General features: G+C 36.7%; 6 protein-coding genes across 6 annotated transcripts; 2 read left to right on the top strand and 4 right to left on the bottom strand.

Annotated features, from left to right (window-relative positions):
• Positions 1-759: 759 nt before the first annotated feature.
• Positions 760-3,517, top strand: CBG16611 (the record flags this gene model as incomplete). The annotated part of the gene is made up of 7 exons (XM_045244054.1): positions 760-789; positions 867-928; positions 976-1,046; positions 1,095-1,273; positions 2,728-2,981; positions 3,034-3,268; positions 3,368-3,517. 7 exons carry the CDS (start codon positions 760-762, stop codon positions 3,515-3,517), a joined length of 981 nt encoding a protein of 326 aa, XP_045096017.1.
• Positions 3,518-3,605: 88 nt separating this feature from the next.
• On the bottom strand, positions 3,606-5,134 carry CBG16612 (the record flags this gene model as incomplete). Its single annotated transcript, XM_045244055.1, has 2 exons — positions 3,606-3,865; positions 5,050-5,134. The coding sequence occupies 2 exons, from the start codon at positions 5,132-5,134 to the stop codon at positions 3,606-3,608; spliced, it is 345 nt and encodes a 114-aa protein (XP_045096018.1).
• A 540-nt stretch (positions 5,135-5,674) lies between these two features.
• On the bottom strand, positions 5,675-6,089 carry Cbr-rps-21 (the record flags this gene model as incomplete). Its single annotated transcript, XM_002641872.1, has 3 exons — positions 5,675-5,803; positions 5,852-5,939; positions 6,040-6,089. 3 exons carry the CDS (start codon positions 6,087-6,089, stop codon positions 5,675-5,677), a joined length of 267 nt encoding a protein of 88 aa, XP_002641918.1.
• A 1,397-nt stretch (positions 6,090-7,486) lies between these two features.
• On the bottom strand, positions 7,487-10,533 carry Cbr-mec-14 (the record flags this gene model as incomplete). The annotated part of the gene is made up of 10 exons (XM_002641873.1): positions 7,487-7,694; positions 7,737-7,912; positions 7,962-8,196; positions 8,251-8,381; positions 8,428-8,595; positions 8,641-8,705; positions 8,758-8,835; positions 8,882-8,993; positions 10,079-10,171; positions 10,441-10,533. The coding sequence occupies 10 exons, from the start codon at positions 10,531-10,533 to the stop codon at positions 7,487-7,489; spliced, it is 1,359 nt and encodes a 452-aa protein (XP_002641919.1).
• A 1,510-nt stretch (positions 10,534-12,043) lies between these two features.
• CBG25935 lies at positions 12,044-12,616 on the top strand (the record flags this gene model as incomplete). Its single annotated transcript, XM_045244056.1, has 2 exons — positions 12,044-12,055; positions 12,392-12,616. 2 exons carry the CDS (start codon positions 12,044-12,046, stop codon positions 12,614-12,616), a joined length of 237 nt encoding a protein of 78 aa, XP_045099856.1.
• A 1,598-nt stretch (positions 12,617-14,214) lies between these two features.
• CBG25936 lies at positions 14,215-15,852 on the bottom strand (the record flags this gene model as incomplete). Its single annotated transcript, XM_045244057.1, has 1 exon — positions 14,215-15,852. One exon carries the CDS (start codon positions 15,850-15,852, stop codon positions 14,215-14,217), a length of 1,638 nt encoding a protein of 545 aa, XP_045099857.1.
• Between the last annotated feature and the right edge of the window lie 2,690 nt (positions 15,853-18,542).

An 18,542-nucleotide genomic window follows, 5' to 3' on the forward strand; every position in this document is an offset into this window, starting at 1 on the left:
GTTCCAAAAAGTCAATAATAATCCAAATTCTTTTTTTTAAATTTTGATTTGGAAATGTTACTGGAGTTTTCATTTGTTATAGAAACTGAACCTTCTGAACCCAATCCCTCATTTTATATTTCAATATTGCTCATCCTTCGTTCCCTTATAAAGGTTCACCAATTGCCTATTTTTTTCCATTATTGCATTTTTCCTTTATTTATTTTCCGGTGCCAAAAAGACTTTTGCCCATACTTGTAACGGGCCGGGCCGAGATTTTTCTCGGATTTCAGAGGCCCGGCGGGGCCTGTCATTCCACAAGTTTTGAAAATTTTAGAAAACACATAAGGGGGGACCCTTATGTGATTTTTTTCGATCAAAACATTTTTTTCGAGTTTTTTTTTGATATTTTTTGACAAACAGACAAACAATCCAAAAACACAAAAAATAATGGAGAAAATTGTATTGAGAGATCAAAATTTGGCTCAAAATGACAAAATTTTTGTTACCGGGCCTTTCGGGCCGGGCCCGGGCCTTGAAAATTTCCTCAGGCCCGGGCTTTGGCGGGCCGGCCCGGAATTTTACAAGTATGATTATTTGTTCTTTTTTTTCCCAAAAATTGATTAGTTTCTTAGTACGCTCCAGTGAGATTTTTCTCTCCGTCTCTTCAAAATGCGTAGTCTCTCCCTCTCGTTACGAAACTTTTTGATGTCATTTGCAAAATTTGTCTTGCTTCGCTTTTCTCGATTGTCTCATTAAATTGATTTCAGGTGATCGAAAATGACAGGAACCGAGCGTAAAGTCTTCCAGGTAAGTATTTACATTAATTTTTAAGGGTTCTGGGACCATGAATTTCCCCCCAAAAACACTGAATTTCAATTTTTCAGAAATACTATCCACCGGATTTCGATCCATCAAAAATACCTAGAGCAAAGGGGCAAAGAAACAGGTATGATTTTAATTGTTTGTTTTAAGATAATATGTATATTTTTCCAGACAATTCGTTCAGCGTGTCATGACACCGTTCAATATGCAGTGCAACACATGTCATGAGTACATTTACAAAGGTAGTTTTACTAAAACACTATTATTCGAGATCGAAATTGTTGTTCCAGGTAAAAAGTTCAATATGAAACGTGAGACTGCGGAAGGAGAGTCATATCTCGGACTCAAAATCTTTCGATTCTACTTCCGGTGTCCGAATTGCCTGGCTGAAATTACTTTCAAAACAGATCTCGAGAACTGTGATTACCAGAATGAACACGGAGCCACAAGACTTTTCGAAGCAGTCAAGGTATAGTTTATTGCAGTTTTCTACCAGAAAAAAATAGAGGAGCATTGCATTTAAATGAGATTCGGAGAATTGAGATCGGGGTAATCTGCTTTGTCGTCTAGCAATCCATCCTCGTTAGCTGTGGCATATCTAGAAAAATGTAGTTTTTTCCTCTCTGCCAGTAGTTCACAAAACCCACCTGAATAGTCAACTTCTTCAAAGTGTCTCTTCATTTCCAAGGAGGTTTCCTTTTCAACGTCATAATCCATTGGTTTTTCTGGTTCTAGCTTGTGCATTGGTTCGTCATCAGATTGAGAGAACGTGATATTTGGAGTAGCACCATTGTTAGTAGGTGGTAACAAAGTTGGAGGAGCACTCATGACTATGGGAGTCTGAATTGTAGGGGGATGTTGTCAAGACTCAAAAGATGTTGTCAAGAGAGATTTTGACTCACTGGGATAGCAACGAGCGTGTAGTAACTCGGAGCCGTTGAGCACCAAATTCCGCCAAGTGGTACAAAGTAGAAAAAGTTGGGAAGAGGCATCGATCCAGTCGCCATGACGCCTCGTAAAATGGACTTTAATGCTGAGGTTTGTTAGTTTGTGAAGAAGAAGAAGGAATGAAGCGAGGCGAAACATAAGTCAGAAACTGGTAACTAATAATTAGTGAGAAAGGAGCTTGTGGGATATCAAAATAATAAACAACATGTTTCTCGTCTTGGAGACCCGAGTCGCGAAAAATATAATATAATTAGAAGAAATTATTATAACCTAGATTTGTTGTACATAAAATTTTCATTTGATAAATATCGCTCTAAAAATTCGAAACGGATTAGTTAAACTAAGATTGCCTAGTGTATAAATACTCTCAAAGAGCAATTGTTGTTCTTATGTCACCCAGTTACGTTTTTTTTTTTGGAAACCCTACAATCTATTTAAAAGTTATGATGATCGGAAAAATAAAACATCCCAAAGCTTATCCAGTAGAAGCTAGATGATCTGAATAGAATCGGATATTTCTGTGGAATGAGGAAACACGTCATTTTTCATGAACGTCGTCTGTTAGAGGGAGGTACCGGATCGAACAAGAAGAATAATGACTCGGAAATTGAACAGAAGCTGTTGGATTTTCGATAAAACACAAGCACGTGCTAGGTTTGACAAGTGAAACTCTGGGTGGGAATGAAATGTATAAAAAACCCCGTGGGAGGTTAAAGGGGGCGTCCGCTAATTCCAAAATTTTAAAGATTTTTATATCAATCGATCCAGAATTTTGGTCGGGAAGAAAACTCTCTTGGAGGATAGACCGAAAATCACTCGTTCTTAAGATCACTCGTTTTTAAAAATTAGCGGACGCCCCTTTATCTAGTGGGTGACATCTGAAAAGTCATTTAACTGAATTATGTGACAGCTCACGATGCGGCTGAATGAGTTCGAAAAATCTGACGGACCATATCATGAATTTCAATTTTTCAGCTCTACCAAGACCAACAAAAGCAAGCAGATGAGCAAGAAGCGGAAGATGCAAAAGATCCTATGAAAATGCTCGAAAAGCGAACAATGCAAAGTCGGCAGGAAATGGAAGAAATGGGAAATCTGGAAGACCTTCAAGAGTCAAGCAGAACAAAAGAGTGTGTAGATACGATTGGTTTCCTGTCGTCTACTGATCCACATCTTGCACAAGCTCAACGAATCAAAATGATGGAAGATGAGGACGATCGAATGGCAAGGTTAGTTTCTGAAAAAAGATTCCCAAAAGTTCTAATGCTTGATCATTTTCAGAGAATTAATGGGAATCACATCTGATGGACGCATTGAACGCCGTATTAAAGACTATGATGATGATGAAGACGATGATAAGGATGAAGAAAAAGATGTTCCTGGACCCAGCACATGGGCTGCGTCAATGTTGAAACCTGCGATACCAGCACTCGGAATGGAAGAAGCGACGAATTCGAGAAAACGATTTGATCAGAAGGATCGGTTCGCGGGCATAAAATTGATCAAGAAAGTAAAGGTAAGTAATTGATTTCACTTTGGTATCTTTTTGTATTCCATACCGACGTCAATAGTTTTTTGTTCTGACTTCTTCTCCTACAACCAATATATCTTTCAGCCAACAGAACCAACTACATCATCAGCTACTACTTCTTCTGCTCCAACTACTTCCACAACTCCCTCGGCTTCTAAACCCTCTACTTCTCAACCTGCTCCATCGGGCCTCTCTCTTCTTGCTGGATATGGTTCCGACTCGGACTCTGAATAATTTTCTTATAATTTTTCTTTGTAATATCTTTCGCTGCTAAGAAAATCAATGTTTAATAAATAAATTCATTCAAAAGATTTCAAATAATTTATGACACAACAGCAGCTACAAAAACTATGATTCCTTCGTCAGGAGCTTGAACAAAACACAAATTTTGTGAAGCACGGTTGGCACCTGGCGCTGTATTCGCTGTTGTCCTACTGTAGTTTACGGTATTCACAAGCCATTTCGCATTACGGTAACCGGAAACTTTGTCTTGAACGGATTTGTTGATGTCATCCACTGTTCTATATGTTTGAAGCGAACTTTCAATCATGAAATAGAGATTTGGGTCCGGGCAGATCCACACTGAAATTAATATTTTGAGATTATTAATTTTCAAATGTTGAAAAAACTGAAATTTGTTAAAGGATTTGCCGAATTATTGTGGTACAAAAAATCGGAGCTGTGGAAGAGGAACGCCGGTGGCCGTGGCAGAAGGCCCCACGACGAAAACTACATCAACCTCAAAATATTTTTAACTGAAGGATTTCTTTTTGTTAGTTTACGTGCGTTTTCAGTAATTTTTTTTCGCTATCAATATTTATATTTTCCGACTTTCGGGGAAAATAACAGGAAAACCCGACAAAAATAAATACGGAAAATTACAAAAAAAATGTGGGTTACTGTGGTTGTCGTTGTGGGACCTTCGATCAATTTCCCCAGTGTTTCTCTTCCACAGCTCCGATTTTTCGTAACAGAAAGTTACGGCAAATCCTTTAACATTCTCCAGAATATTTGTTTGCTGTTGATTCATAATTTTCGATGCGAAAGAGGTTGAAAAATAGAAGCACGGTGCTTATATTACAGGATCTTCAGTGATTTTTTCAAATTATTTCATAGACGATCGCCACAAAATCGGCAATGATGACGAACCTATCACATTTATAATCTGCTCATCATAACTCGCTTTAACTGTCACTCCTATCGGAGCAGCTGAGGCTGGCCGTCTTGAATTAAGCAGAATAAATAGAGCTCCAAAAACTAATCTGACTTTCATAATTCGCTGAATTATTGGTCTTGTCGTAATAAACAAATATTGCAGTGAGCAGCTCGAAACTCGCTGAAAACTGCAATCATTTTCGAAAAAGGGAAAGGCGACCATCGGTGGCGAAAGGTTATCAGTCGGAAGAACATCACGATCAGATGATAAGACAGTTACCTGAAATCACCCTCTTTTTCAGACTAACTGTTAACATAGTACGATTTTTTTTTCTCCTGAAATCATTTGTATGCAGTTTTGTGGTTAGAAAACTCAAGCAACAGCTTTTGTTCGCCAATGTGAGTCATTTCGAATGGAACAATACAAATTGTTTTCTCCGACAATTCTGAATCCTTTGAAACCATCATAAAAGAAGAATACAACGATTGAAGCAAATGTGGATATAAATTGAACCGTTTCTGTTGAAAAATTGTGTCACAATGAAGACGTTTCTGGTATGTGTTATTTTTCATATATTCATAATGTCCGAAAAGTTTACAGATTTTTCTACCGATTTCGATCGCTGTTTCCGAAGGATTGTTGAATCCCAGTATCTGCTCTTCTCGTTGCGTACACTGTATTGATGGAAGATGCATGGATTCAATCCCGGTTCGTGCCATCCATTCATCCGATTGCGGCACTTGCCCACCGGACACATACTGTAGCAACGGGGAATGCATTGGATTTCCCTGGCCATCTGGATAAATTTCAAATCCTATGATGAAAATATTGCGATTTCAGTTTGTCTCTAAGTATACTAAATAAAGTACTTTTTAAATGAAAATGTTTCTTTTCTAGCCGGGCCTTTTTCAGAATTTTTAGGGGTTTCAATAATTTCTTCACGTCTATTCAGGAAATTTTCGGGGACAATAGAAAGAAATGAAGGAAAATAAGATTGTTCTGAAATTTTAATTTTCGTTCAAATGCGGGATACATGTGCCTGATTTTACAAGTGTTTTTTTCACCTGCAAGACCAGATTTCTCCAATTCTAGTTCTTTCTGAATTGTACTTTTTTTTGAAAGTTTAGAATTCCTTCTACTTTTTCGGACTTTCTTATTCTTCAATTCCAAATTCCATTTCATAATATGCGTCAAAAACATCTTCAGAACAATAACAATTTATAGTAAACAGTTACTCAGTTGGACTTAAGCTCATCTCTTGGAACGAGTCCGTCCTTCTGGGCAAGTCTCAAAATGGCGTCATCGGACTCTCCCATGCGGCGAAGAGCTCCGCAGATGGCGTAACGGGTCGACTTTCCTGGGATCTGAAAAATTATAAATTGAATTCATGAACCATTGAATAATAAGAATACCATGCGGCCAGTTTCTGGGTCAACATCGACGAAGTCGATTTGGACAGCGGCGTGGTCCTTTGGTCCGATGATACGGTTGGACGAGGAGCTGAAAAAAATTCATTGAGACGCGTATTTTTCTTAGAATTTCGTTTGAAGTAAAACGAACAACTGTTTGCATTCACCACTCAAACAAATCGAAAACTTACCACTTGCGTGGAACGTAGAGCTCGACGGTTTGTCCGGCGTCGTTTTGCATGATTACCTGGAAATATTAGAGATTGAATTTGAATAAAAAATATGAACGAATAACAACCGGAAAATATTGAAAAATGTTTTTTTAGTGGCGAGAAGTTGAGCATGAGACGAAATTTTGCGCCTTAATTCTGTCATGAACACAATATTTTTCCCAAGTTTCCACACTATTTATGAAAATTGACTGAAAAGGAAAAAAAACGAAAATTTAGGAAACGAAATTCGTCAATCAAGGGTTGTGAAAAGCAAGCTGCTTAATGATTTGAATACGTTAGAATAACATTTTCCCAATTTTTTACCGAAATTCCGGTAAAAATCGAAAAAAATAGGTTAAAAAAGAGAAAAATCCCAAAACTAGGGAAACAGTGAAGAAAACGAGAAAAGAGAAATCGTGGTGAGACCAGGCGCTGCGCAGCGGTCGTTCAGCACACGAGTGTGATACGCAGTCGCCGTTTTCCCCGTAAATCGACACAGAGAAAAGATAGAATTGAAAATTGCAGTGAAATTTCTCTATTGTGAAAAATTGGAAACGGTGGGAAGTTGGGAAGGTCTTTGACTTCAAAAAGCAACATTTTTCGAAATACTATTGTCACAGAAGTTTTTGGGCTGATAAAAAATCGGAACAGGATATTATGCTTGTCTGAGAAAAAAAAGGTTGAGACGCAGAGAAAATGTGTATGCGTCTCCACCGTTTGTCCTATTTAGGCTCTCCGCTTCGATATCGCTACCGTATTCAGACTGCAAAAAATACTCTAACCTTTTTTTCTCAGACAAGCATAATATGCTTTTGAAAATGTTTATCTGAACTGTGAAGTTGAAAAAAAAACATTAAAGGTGGGGGGACAGGAGATTTTTCGTAGTTTTTTTGTAGCTAGAGTATGCATTCTACCGTCACGGTGTACAACGCTTAATGTCACTCTGCGTACAGCTGTCGTCCTCGCCTTTATGTATGCAATCGGGAGTCCGCTTTATCTTTGCCCGCGTGGCTCAGTCGGTAGCGGCGCCGCACCCTCAATCATCGCCCTCACAAGTTCAACTCCTCGAGGGGCATCTTTGAACGGAATTTCGAGAACATTATTTTTTTCATGTCCCCCCACCTTTAAATGCTGCAAATTTTCATAACATTGAAGATTTCGGCTATTTCGAATTCCAGAGAGATGCTTGTCCGATGATCGAGAAAACACAGAATATCGGAAGAATTTATTCCCAGAAGAGCGGATTTTCCATATTGGGTGAAAATACATGTTTATTTTGATACAGATCAGATAAACGGCCATTTAGAAAGAATTTAAAATTTGAATGACGGAAGAGACCTGTTGAAATAAAAGATTTACAAAAAAAACTATAAAGTGAAATAGTAATTACAATAGGTACCCTGAAATCAAAAAACAACGTATAACATCATAATGGACGACGTCTGCGAGGCGTTCTTAGTTCTGAGCTCGAATTCGATGAATATAGAGAAAACCCGTTCAATGTACTCGCAAGACTTTCGACAGAAGAATGTCGATGTGTTGCAAGAGCAGTCAATCCGAGTTTTTTCAATTTCTTCCAGTACTGAGCGACATCCACTCCTTCCCATCCAGCATTCTCTAACCGATCCAAATATCTGAAAGCCAGATGTTTCAATGTACAATTTTTATATATTCACCGTCTCATAATTCGATCCCGTACTCTTTGCTCAACGTCAGTTATCCTTGAAAAATTCGCCAGTTCAAGATTATCCAGAACCTGTTGAACACTATCCATTCCCACAAGACAGCAGACAATGTTGGGAAAATTCAAAGCATAATCCAGAGCTAGTTTCGATATGCTGATGTTTTTGGACTGGAAAAAAACAATTTCAATTAGAAATCCCTTTTTAAATAAAACTAACCGAGCAATATGTAGTAGCTGCTAGACAAGCTTCTTTGATTTCATCGCTTGCTGGATGCCAAGGAGGCGGACCCTTCTCAGTGAGAAGTCCCCAACAAAGTGCTCCTGAGTTTATAACAGCAATATTTCGAGTTTGAAACCAAGAAGTGAATTGTCCAAGAGAGTTGTTATTTAATGCTCCTTTGCAATAGGTCATCACAAAGTCTATTTTTGTTGTACAGCAATCCACTAACTGTCTGGAAAAATATAAACATTGTATTGATAGTGAGTTTAAACAAATTAAAACTTACACAAGCTTAGCTAGAGGATACCCTGTTAACCCAATATGTCTAATCTTCCCAGATGCTTTTGCCATCTCCAGAGCTTGCAATGTTTCGTACAGTACTATCGATTCATTCGGAGCAAAGTCTGCATCATGGATCTGAAACCACAGCATTTTCCCACCAAAAAAAATAGGTTTTTGTCACCTGGACATAACAAATATCGATATAGGTCAGCTGTAATCTTTTCAACGAATTCGTCAGTGATTCCAAAATTTTATCGGCTCGAAAGTCGAAAGTTCTAGCGTAATCCAGTTCAAACCGCCCAACTTTTGTACTGATGTAATACGATTTTCTCGGAATTTTCGATAGAGCCTAAAAGAAAAATTTGAAAATGTAAATTTTTTTTGGAGTTCATACTTTCCCAAGAATAGATTCGCTTCGACTCTGACTGTACCAATATCCGGTATCTATGTAGTTGATTCCTGTTAGAGAGATTCTTATATTTTTTAAATCAGGTCAAAGAAAATCACTAACCTTGTTTGATAGCTGTTTCCACTATTCGTGTTATAGAGTCTTCTACGTTTCCAAACATTCCACCAATTGCAGCAGCACCTAAAAATTCAAAGCATAACTCGTTAAATCGATAATCGAATCTTACCGAATCCAATTTTGGATATTCGAATATCTGTACCAGGAATTGGTCGATAATTCATTCTTCTTACTGCAGATTCGTCGTGAAATCGAGGGATGAAAGTTGGAGGTAGGGAATTCTGAATGAAGATCAATCAGATTAGTTTCAGATTTTTTTAAAGATTAGTTTTAAAAAATATCTTTCTGGAAAATTCCACAGTACACATAAGATTCGAAACAATAATCTTTAATGCAGAAAGTTAAAAAGTCAAAAGTAAACCCGGAATTCGGTGTTTTGAAAATTAAAAATTCAAAGTTTTTGAAATTGAAAAATTGGAAAAATCGAAAAATCCGAAATTCTAAAAATCTAAAATCCTAAAAGTCTAGAAGTCTAAAATTCTGCAATTCGAAAGTTCCGAAATATAACAATTCAAAAGTTAAACAAGAAATCGGATTTCGGAAATTCGAAAAGTCTGGAATTCTAAAATTTCTAATATTTGGAAGTTCAGAAGTTCAGATATTTCCAAATCGAGAAGTTTAAAGTCTCAAATTCCGGAATTCGGGAAGTTTGAAAGTTTGAAAGTTCAAAGTTTCAGATACTTAAAGATTCAGATATTCGAAAGTTATGAAATACTGAAATTCTCAAAATTGAAAATCTGAAATTCTAAGATTCTAAAACTCCCTTCAAAATTTCTCAAATTCTGAAATTTGTAAGTCCAGAAGCTCAGAAATTCAAATGGTCTCAAATCACGGATTTTGGAATTTTGAATATTTCTCAATTCAAAGTTTCAGAAATTCGGAAGTTCTTCGGATATTAGAGTTTGAAAATTCTAAAATTCTAAAATTTGTGAATTCGGAAATTCAAAAAAAATGAACTCAAAAGCTGAGTTTTTCAAAAGTTCAGTAAGTTAACAATTGGGAAAATCGGATATTTGGAAGTTAAGAAATGTTGTGAATCATCTCAGCAAGTTCAACTTTAGAAGTGCTACAAATTTTGGATAGAAAAGTTTCGAAATCATCTCGTTTTTTCCGGCTTAAGCTCCCATAAGCTTCTTGAGATTCGAAAGTGTTACGAAAAGGCTTTCTTCGCTGCTTTCTTGAGTTCTAATTTGTCAAAGCTCTCAAGTGTATCAGTTCTCATTCTCCAAGTTCTCAGCTATGACACCGCCGTGGTTAGAAAAAATCATATATTTTTATTTCCAAATCAAATAGAAAAATTACTCACATCAGCCTGATCCCTATCTCGCCTACTGGATCCTCCACGATGTCCAGTTGGAGCAAGTGAAATACTCCTGGGAAGTTGTCGTGATGTTGAAGGCTGAAAGATGGTAAGTTAGCATAAGGTTGTTGGGTCATGTCTACATTGTGCAACTTCAACTTCCAGTGTATTCAGAAGTCGTGAAGGTCAGATTTCAGGATCACAGATAATTTATCCGTTGACAACTTTTTCATATCTTTAATAGGAACCTAGAAAGTTTGCTCAAAGTTAAAATTAAGGGGGAATTCTTTCTATTGGTATATCGTTTGAACAGGCAAACATTAAGTTTTATTTTAATTATGCTGAATCGCAGATATCCAGAATTTTACCTCAGAAAGTCGATCATAAAGTCGTTGATGTGACACGGATCCATTCATATAGATCGGAACTCCACGGCTCCGAGTGAATGTGTGGGATTGCATTGCAATCAGTTAATTTCATTTGAAGGAAAACATCAATACTGATAAAATTCTGAAAAAAAGGAAATGTAAAGTTTCACAACTTCAAAGGCAAAAGCTCTGAACAAAGAAGAAGGGGGAAGTAGAAGAGTTTCAATATTAATCGAATTCGAATAGAATGATCACAGAAAAAAGTTCTCGGGCACTCAGTTGTCCAGTTTCTTCCTTTTTCTCTTTTTGACTCGTAAAGCCCGTCGACTCTTCTGGAGAGAGAGCTCATCCTTAGAAGCGGGGGAGTCATTTCTCTGGGTCTCCTAGATTTTTGAAATGGTGTTTAGTACTATCTCAATGGTTACCGTAATTTGAAATGCATGACGATAGGGAAAACACTCTGAGGCATTTTACACACACTCGGATGTATCTGTGGAGAAATTTTGAAGATATTGTGAAAAAAATGAGAGAATTCGAAAAAGAAACGAATTGAAATGTTGGGCCAGAATTTACCCAAATTTTGAATAGACTTCTTCTAGGGATTAGGATAATCGGAAGATAATGAATGCCTATTATATGCGTTAAAGATGCGAACCGACAATTAAATTGGGCAGTTTTTGGAGTTATTCGCTGATTGGAATAATATTCAACCTTGAATCCCGTTTTCACTGTTTTCAGATAAGGTGAAGAGATACTGTCAAAAAATTGCTGAATGACAGCTGAAGATGAGCGAATGACTGCTAGTTGGCAGCAGACGGAGAACCGAAGGGCCATCAACGGACTGTTGACGGACAACTCGAAAACTTTGGTTTTTAGAAATTCAGGAATTCAAAAGTTTAGAAAGAATAGAGACTTGGATTTAGAAAACTGTTCTGAATTTTGAAGTTACGGGTTTCCGAACCTAATTTTCAAATTTATTAGTTTTTGAACTTCCAGATTTCTAGTATTCCAAAATCCCAATTTCCGAAATTCAAGAATCTAACGATTCAGAAAGTAAAATTCGAAAGACGTAAAGTTCTAAATACGGGCAAATCGGGACCTTTGAAGTTCGTTGATTAGGAAATTCGTAGATGATTCCATTTTTTGGAATTCAGAAAGCTCGGTTGTTTCTGAAAAATATGTTTCATTTAAGTTCTGTGAGACCCAAAAATTAGGCACAAAGTAAAATCTAGGTCGAACCAGAAAAAATCCCGACAATTTTTGAGAAGAAGTTCACGGTTTTATGAAAAATCTTCAAAGTTGTTTTCAGGATGCCCGTAATTTTCCGGCTAGAAGAGCTGGAAAACGTGGAAGGAGTATACCGTTTGACTATCTGCGTTCACAGGCAAAAATTGTGTTGCCTGTTTTGCCTCTAAATGAATCTGAATTCCATCTTCATCGTTTCATCTTTTCTTGTTATCAGCCGTATGTTTGATTCAAAATTTTAAAATTATGTGTTCTTCTAGTGAATGGAGACTTATTGACGGCAGATCAGAAGGCATCATGCTTGAGCAAGTACAACAAAATTAGGTCAGAACACGCAAAAGAGAATAATTTAGCAAACATGAATAGATTGGTAAGTAACGGTCCATCAATTTCTAAACTGGGGTACTGTATTTCCTCTGATAGAATCCCACCAAACCAGTCAGATTTGAGCTCAATTATCTCGAATCCCATGCATGTTATCAAAGTAGGGTCAACTGATGAAATGGTTATGATATTATGATAAACAATCCATCAGTTGAGAATTGTATGATACCTTGAATTGGTATTGAGATAATTGAGCTCAAACTTGGGTAGGCCTCTTTTAGAGGAAATAGGTTAGCTATAGCAGTCGGACACAGGTCGGCGGCTCTTCAGCTGCCATTCAGCAGGTAAAAATGAATACATTTTTTGATTATTCCATTTTCAGGTATTGGATGATGAACTGGAAACTTTAGCTGACGCAGAACTGGAGAAAGCCGATTATAATGCCATTGTCATGAAAAATCCCAAATTCGAAGCCATCCGAGACGTTGACCATGCCGCAAATGTTACCTCATTCATGACTAATCCGGGAAGAACAAAATTCGCCTGCATCAACAAACAATGCGCTACTACCAACGACCCATGGATTCTTGTCACTAATATTCCGTAAGTTTCAGCTTTACCGTAACCGCTCTAATAGAAGCTCATTCAAACCGTCAACTTTGAGCCAACTTATCTCGATTCTTGTAAAAGATATAAAAAATCTGTCAACAAAAAATTATCCATCATATTATCAGCAATATTGTATCAGTTGACAAATTTCTGATACCTTTCACAGTAATCGAGATAATTTAGCTCAAACTTGACAGTTCGGGTGCTTAACTGTACGAACTATTTTCTTATAGATCGGAAACTGCAAAATCTGGAAAACCAGGTTCGGGATGTGGTTCTGGGAGAATCCCCTTTGAAGACGGCCTCTGCTATGTTCCTGAAACGACACAAAAACCAAATAAATCACCTGTAACTGCCGAAGTCGAGAAATCAGTTTCTTCATCCATTTCTTTTCTAGCTGCTGCATTCTATGCATACTTCCATTAGTTTTATATTTGATCTACCAAATTATTTGTGATCTACCCACCTAAGAAGAGCGCCCTTCTCTGGCACTCTTCTTCTTAGTTGTTTCATTGGTCAGAACCCCTCTTTCTTTGGGGCTGACAACCATTCTCGGTCTGTCTCTCCCAGCCTTCTCTACTTTTCCCCCTCTATTCTCGTACATCTTTAGTACCTGAATAAATCTGTATTCTATAACTACTATTCGTATTCCTTGAGCCGGCCAGAATGCCGGATCCTAAGGACGTAACACTAGCTGTTTCTGTACTTGTAGTGTTGGCTATTTGAATGAAGCCCATTTGAATTTATTTTGTGTTTGAAAATAACAATTTAACTAAATTTTAAAGGCTTATTGAAGAACAAAAAAGTAAGGCACATTATAAAGAAACATAAAGTTAAAAAATTAGAGATCGTCTAAACGAATCGCAAGAAAACAAAAATTAATTAGTCGACTTCCTCGACAGTTGGTCCTTGTGGGTAGTTACTGGAGTTGAATCCGGAAGATTCTGGATTTCAACAAATAATATGTATTTTGCCGTTCTACCGCAGCTTTTCGACCACCTTCAATTTTTACACATTTTAAGCCATTTTAAGGCTTATTTTCATTGATTTCTAACCTTCGGTCATAAAAAATGTGTCATTTTCAGCAAATTTCAAAAATGGGGAAATGGTCGAAAAGTGCGTTATAAAAAATATGGTCGAAATCCAATGGTCGAGATGGTCGAGAAAAATGCGGTAGAACGGTGAATAAAAAAAAAGCTAAATAAATGATCTTTTCAGAAAATCTTAAACCTCTGACAAATTATGATCTTGAAGAACTTGTAAAATTATTAAAGATAAGAAACTTCAGAGGAATCTTTATGAGAGATACTTTGCCGGATAAGGTACTATCAAGAGAAACTGGTATTATAAATTTAGATTCTTCAGAAGGTAAAGGTACTCATTGGGTTTGCTACTCCAAGAATAATAAGAACATTTATTACTTTGATTCGTTCGGACTAGATCCACCATCAGAACTTCAACAATATCTCAAGAGTAGAAATAAAAAAGATAAAATAGAGCTTTCAACATTTCAAATTCAAGAATTTGGAACACATCATTGTGGTTATTACTGTTTATTACTTTTGAAACTTTTGGAATCCACAGATTTCCAAAAAATTATTTTATCATTTCTTGAGGACTAAAACCGTAAGCATTTGTTTCATATGAATTAGGTATGATAATCCTCTTGAAACTCAGCAATTTTGCTTCAGTCTCTTCATTATCAAACACAACTTTTTCCTGTTCTTGGGTGTATAATTGTTGTTTGATACTTCGAATACAACATTGTTTCTTTCTAACAATACTCTTATTGAAAAGACTCTCTCGAAAATCTTCAACTTTTAACTTCTTGACAACACACTTCTTTATTCCTTTACTCTTTTTATTTTCTTCTCCAGGTTTGGGTACCTTTGAAAGTTTCGGATTTTCTTTTTCTTCCTGATTTCTTTTCTCGTAATAATCTTTTAAGTTTTCACGTGTTTCTTCAGAAATTTTATAAGCATATGATTTGGGCTTCAAGGCTATAAGTTCTTCCATTATTAAACCATTCAACTCATCTTTAAATTTTCCAACTACTTTTTTATTTTCCACATTATATAAAGGATGGCATTCAGGATATTCACTGAAATCGAAATATTCTTTGTTTATTATTATATTCCTATTGAAGTTAGGCAACTTAGCTAACTTTGCTATTCTATCCTTCTTCGAAATGTAATGAGTTTCTCCATTTTTCATTAATTCAGTTTCCCCAGAGAATATTAATTTAACATCAACTCTATTGCGAACATTCTCCATTGTCTTACCAAAAACAGAATTATTCATAAGTTTGAAGAAATCCTTTTCAAAATCATTTTTAGCTTTTTTCCTAAGGTCAGTATTCAAATCAATATAAGAAGCAAGCCAATTACTCTCATCAAATTTAAGAATTCTCTTAATTTTTTTCAATTTCATTCCAAGATCTAGAGCTTGTAGCAGGTTTTGATAATGAATAACATAATTATTTTTGTTCTCCAAAGTATTACACAACTTCTTAATATTATTACCAAAGTCTCTTATCTCAGGACAAAGTGGAAACTCATTATGCTTACGATGCAACTCATTTGGATATTCCAAGTCCACTTCTAGAATACACCCTTTTCCTTGACTATTAAGATTTTCTATGTATTTCCGAATTTGTGATTTGCTTACTTCATTCATAGAAATATTCAAAACACTAAGTTGGATTTGTTTCTCAAAAACAAAGTTGCTATGAGGTAATAATTGTTTCATAGCCCAACCATATAGATTATTAGCATCTAGATATAAAAGGAAGTTAGATATTTCCTCAGGATTGAACTTTGACGTGTATTTATTATTTGCTTTTGTATATCTTTTAATAGCATTAACTATTCCACCTCTTATTCCATCTTCAATCATGAAAAACTTTTCTGTATCATTAATAGTATCTAGTCTAACTTTAGTATATTTTAACATAGCATCCCAAGATAATCCAGGACTAGTATAATACCAACATGGATCAAGTCCATATTTATCTAAACTTAGATTACGGAAATTCTCGAAGACATCTGCTAAAAGAAGAACATCATTAATCATATAAATCCTAGTATAATCTTCTAAATTCTTACAGTTCATCTTATTCCAAACCACTTTAGCATATAGATAATCTTTTTGGGAACATTCTTTGTCATTCAGTTTATCATAAAATGAAGAAATACTTGGAAGTTTAGTTTCTTCATATCTTTTGAATGAATCCATGTACAGTACTGGCCATAAAGAATGCGACAACTTGTTTTTTGAAGATAACTTTTTGAAAACTCAACTTTTCAATCCGAATTTTTGGTAAGATTTTTTCAGCACTATCAAAAACTTTTAGGCTAAGTTGGTTTTAATATTCTGCTACAATTTTTTTGAAAATTAATTTTTTTCGAAAATTCATGAAAATGACATTTTTGGAGATCTATACAAAGAAGCTCAAGAAACACCGGAGGTCAAAAACAAAATAAAGGTAACAATAAAAAGTGATTTAATATTTCGTTGGGTATCCTTTCGCATCGATAACAGCCTTGCATCTACGTGGCATCGACTCCAGGAGCGTCTGAACCACCGTCATCGGGATACTCTTCCAAGCAGCTTCGAGTTGAGCAAACTTTTGATTGGCATTGGATGCTCTGACTCCTTTGAGGCGGCGTTCCAGCTCCTCCCACATATGCTCGATGGGATTCAAGTCTGGAGATTGACTTGGCCATTCTAGGAGGTTCACACGGTGACGTCTGAATCAATTGGCGACATGACCCGAAGTATGCTTCGGGTCATTATCCTGTTGGAACACCCACGATCGGCCCAAATTTGCTCTTGCCCATGGTCTCATTGTGTTCTCCAGGATGTCTTCGTACACATATCGATCCATGGTTCCAACGATTCACTTCAATGGTCCCATAGAAGTGTCGGAGAAGCATCCCCAAACCATCACAGATCCACCTCCATGTTTCACAGTTGGACATTGGTACTGTGGAGCATACCTGGAGCCAATGGGACGTCGAATCCACTGAATACCATCAGTTCCGAACATATTGAACTTCGATTCATCGCTCCAGATGTGATTTGCCCACTCACGGGGGCCCCAGGACAAGTGCTGTTTAGCCCATTCAACGCGAGCTTTTCGGTTTTTCAAACTGACGAGTGGTTTTTTGACTGGTCTTCGTCCGTGCAGTCCAGCAACTTGCAAACGTCTTCTAATAGTTCTTCTCGATGGTACCGGTTCATTTGGAGACGTCACAGAAAGTTGAATATCCGTAGATGTGCGTCTAGGATCTTCTCGGCATGCGCGCAAAATGTTCCGATCCATATTTCTGGAAGTGGTTCGGGGTCTTCCTGGAGATTGGCGATGAACAACGCCATTCTAAATTGTTAAATTTAGTTGAGAAAGCTGATTGAAACCTCACATCATCTCGATTTTTCTTCAGAATACGGTAAATTTGGCTGGAAGAACAACTAAACTGAGTTGCAAGTATCTTCGGATGCGCGCCGAGTTCATGACCACGCACAATGCTTTTTCGCTCGTCCACAGAGAAGGATTTTTTCCCGAATGGTCTAACCATATCTGAAAAACAATAAAACAATAACTAAAACTAATTCCAATTAGTTGTCTTTCAACTTTATTTAAAAAAACCAAAAATCATGAAAAATATGCAAAATGAAAAAAAAAGAAAACAATTGAAAAAAAATTTTGTTTGCAAGATGATGCAATTTCCAAGTACGCAAGTTTTCGTAACTTTCCAATGTGTCTACAGTAAAAAATTCGAGTTGAAAAGTTGAGTTTTCAAAAAGTTATCGTCAAAAAACAAGTTGTCGCATTCTTTATGGCCAGTACTGTATTCATATGGATAAATTCCTTTTTTCCTCATAGTTTTGAAAACATCATTATTCTTATTTGATCCAGCGGATGTAGAAATTTCGAATTCTGAATAATAATCTCTGGAAATATTCATTTTATCATTATCTGAATTTTCTGCTAATTTATCCAATGACGACAACATGAAACACATTGAATCTAGAAATCTTACTTCAAACCTTCCCAAACATTTTCTGTCAAAGAAGGTAACTTATAACTGAAACTAATTCCGCAGTTTCCTTCATTTTCTGAAGGATCATTGCTGAGATTTCCTCTGGATTGAATTGACATTTCTCTCCTTTGACTTCAACTTCCACCACTGGTTTTCCTTGCTTTGATTTCACAGTGAACGGCCAATGCTTGCAATCTTCCTGGACTGTTGACTCGTCGAAACGTCTTCCAATCGCTTTGCATCGAATACAGTATGCTCTGGATTTCGGGCGGCTTGATCTTTGGCTGAATCTCCAACGAGTCTCTCTGTGTCCGTGAATGCAACATAGGATGGTGTGGTTTTGTTTCCTTCCGAGTTGGCAAGAATCTCAACCTGAAAATACAAATAATTGAAATCTGAAAAGAGTAATAAAGAAAATATCAACTTACCTTTCCATTTTGGTAGACTCCAACACAGGAATATGTGGTACCGAGGTCGATACCGATAGCTTTGCACGAAGACATTGTTTGTAGTTTGTAGTGAGAACAGTAGAATTATATTCTTCTGAGGGTGACATCTTCACAAAAGCCCCGGTTTATATACTTTCGGAGTGACGGATTCTAGAACCTTTCAGAAGCTTCCTGAATTCGTTTTCCTATTCTTCTCACGCGCCTCTTCTCTCTCCTTCCCCTCTGTCTGCGTCTCCGCGCAGCAACACACTGCGTCGCTCACAGGCTTTTTCGACGCCTCCCCTTTTCTAGAATGTTCGAGAATCTTCTGGATCAAGGGGGGTGGACACCGAAAATGAGGAAGGTTTTTTCGCGTGTCGTATGAGAAAAAAGGTGTTGCTTTGGATTCTAGATTTTAAAATTTCGGAAACAATTTATTTATTTGTCGGAATTA

The sequence above is a fragment of the Caenorhabditis briggsae genome (assembly GCF_000004555.2).
Source record: "Caenorhabditis briggsae complete genome, chrIII, whole genome shotgun sequence".
NCBI classification, from domain to species: Eukaryota; Metazoa; Nematoda; class Chromadorea; order Rhabditida; family Rhabditidae; genus Caenorhabditis; species Caenorhabditis briggsae.